This window comes from Etheostoma spectabile, chromosome 5, assembly GCF_008692095.1.
Source record: "Etheostoma spectabile isolate EspeVRDwgs_2016 chromosome 5, UIUC_Espe_1.0, whole genome shotgun sequence".
NCBI classification, from domain to species: domain Eukaryota; kingdom Metazoa; phylum Chordata; class Actinopteri; order Perciformes; family Percidae; genus Etheostoma; species Etheostoma spectabile.
The window spans coordinates 19,574,090-19,576,525 of NC_045737.1; the positions used below are offsets into that span (position 1 = coordinate 19,574,090).

At 36.0% G+C, this 2,436-nt stretch overlaps 1 protein-coding gene across 1 annotated transcript in view; it reads right to left on the reverse strand.

Annotated features, from left to right (window-relative positions):
- Positions 1-1,453: 1,453 nt before the first annotated feature.
- The window catches only part of cenatac (centrosomal AT-AC splicing factor), an 8,013-nt gene continuing 7,030 nt past the window's right edge, over positions 1,454-2,436 (reverse strand). Inside the window, exon 11 of the mRNA XM_032515305.1 lies at positions 1,454-1,896. Within this exon, the coding sequence (XP_032371196.1) occupies positions 1,776-1,896 (121 nt within the window). The 3' untranslated portion in view covers positions 1,454-1,775. The remainder of the gene's footprint in view (positions 1,897-2,436) is intronic.

A 2,436-nucleotide genomic window follows, 5' to 3' on the forward strand; every position in this document is an offset into this window, starting at 1 on the left:
AAAAAGGCTGACTGTGAACTCGAAGTGGAATATAGGATATTTTAAGGCTCTTGGCCCTTCATCCATCTCTATGCTGATGCTCCCCTTTGTCATAACCACTGAATATTTCACATAGTAACGGTCATTGCAAAATCACCTCTTTGAATTAGTTCTTATCCTATATGCGGCATTATGCATTGCAGGAAAATAGAACCAAATCGTTATACCTACCACAAAACCAGTTATCAAGTGATGTATCATTTTATGCACCACAAAATTCTGCATTATCAAGATAATTACTTATGGATGTACTAAGAGAGCAGCAGTATACAAAAGTTTGATTTTAAGGCTTTTTAGGGCCCCAGCCCTATATGTGCAAAATATGCCTTTTCAAGTGGCACCTCAAGTTTTCATTCATCTCTACAAGTTATGCACAACAGCTGTCATTTCTGACTAACTCTTGGTTGTGGTCGTCCCACCCGGTGTCCATATGTTTGAGACGTCCCGCTACCAGAATGTTGTTACCCAACCATGTTTAATTCAGCTTCTGAAAACCCAAATCACTGAAAACTTTACTTATAGAAACTAAATTCCTTCTTACTATAATAAAGGATAAGAAAACAGGTGGTGCATTCTAGTTTTAGAGAACACTACATTTAAAATGTTGATTCGATTGAAACAAAAGATATGATATACTTTTTTCAAAACTTATAATTGTTTTCACATATATTATCACATCTAATCTCAAAGCGAAAAAAAAACACATTTGCATAGTCTTTAAGCCTTTTCCAGTAATTCATCACGTAACATGATCTGAAAAGGGAAATGAAAGCTCATTTGGTTGTACAGGTTCACGGCAAAAAAGAGATGCTCTTAGAAACACTAAGAACTGCTGCTTTCATTCGTGTATTGCCATTAAGGATTGCTAGCAAAATATATAAAATGGTCGGAATTTTAGAAAGAGACAAATCACTTAGCTCTAGTAAAAAATAACAATATTCAATGGGGCTGTCTTTTGGCCACATAAGGCCATAAAAGAATAAAAATCCTGAAAACTGGTAATACCGTTTAGATTTTTTCACCATGTTGTTATCTTAATGTTAGCTTTAGCAGCATGGCTTAATGTAAAATCTTCTCAATCACACAGCAGGGGCCTTGGTTAGTTAAATGGCCAGCGCCCCCTGCTGTTTACTTGCCAGAGCAGTTGTCATGCTATCCTCTCAAAGAGCTGTAGTCTGAACAGCATTTTGCTCATCAGAATACTGTACTTGCTGTGAGAATCTGGGCAGAAAAGAAATACTTAATAATCTAACAATCAGCTTATCTCTCGGTTGCCTTTGATTGAAGTCACTTATTTCAGCAGATTAAATGGAGCAGGTCAGTGACCAATTGAGTGGCAGCACCATTTGGTTAAAATCTTTGAGTGTGAAGCAAGGTGTTATTAAGTGAGTGTACACAATGAATTGTTAAAAAAAAAAGAAATAGCATTGTGATGTTGGACCATAAAGATTTATACAAAACCAAATTATCAAAGGTAACTTTCTAATAGTAATCCAAGAGGCCCTGCCTTATATACTAAGTTAAAACCTATACTTCAAACTTTACAAACTGTTACAATTTGTCATATACATTCATATGCACACACACAAACACACACACACGCGCATGGTAGGGTGCCATTGTAGGGTGTCTAGTCAGCCATGCATAACTACTCAGAAATATAGTATAATGCCATTCACATCCTGCAAACTATATACATCTCTTCACTCATAAATTCTCACACACCATACTCCGTTTTAAGGGTTGTCAGAGTTTGTCAGCTGTACAGTTGTTTTTGCTTTCTTTGACCCGTCTGCCCCGTGCTCCCTCTTCCTCTTCTGTCTGTTGGTCTGCCCTTCCTCTTGTCTGAATTGGTGCCTGTCAAAAAGAAGTCACATTCACATTCAGAGACCAATAAAGTTAATCTACTGAGCTAATAATAAAATATGTTGTGTCTTTTTAATGTTTAGTCAGGGACTTAATATGAAGCTCATATAGTATACTAATGAAATATGATAAAATGTATTTAATGAAAAGTGTTTTAGTATTTAAATCTTAGCAGCTCTCAATAGCAACTGTAAAAATACTCTTAAAATACAAAAAAAACTACTTAGTGTGCTGCTGCCATGATAACCAGTCATATATCACATTAGTACGGGAGTTGTCTGTAGCCCTTAAAATACATAATTGTCACATATTCCTAAATCGGAAGATGACTGTCATGCACAGATCCTTTTGCTTCCAAAGGTCTCAGTTAGTTAGAATATAACTCAAGGCCATCAGCGCCTTGTAGATAAAAAATCTGTATCTAGCATACAGTCTTACTTCTAAAGTTTCTAGATCTAAATATTTAGTTTTTAAATTAACACATTACTCTAGGCCTAGGGTAACCAGACGTTATGTCAACGGGACAGTCCT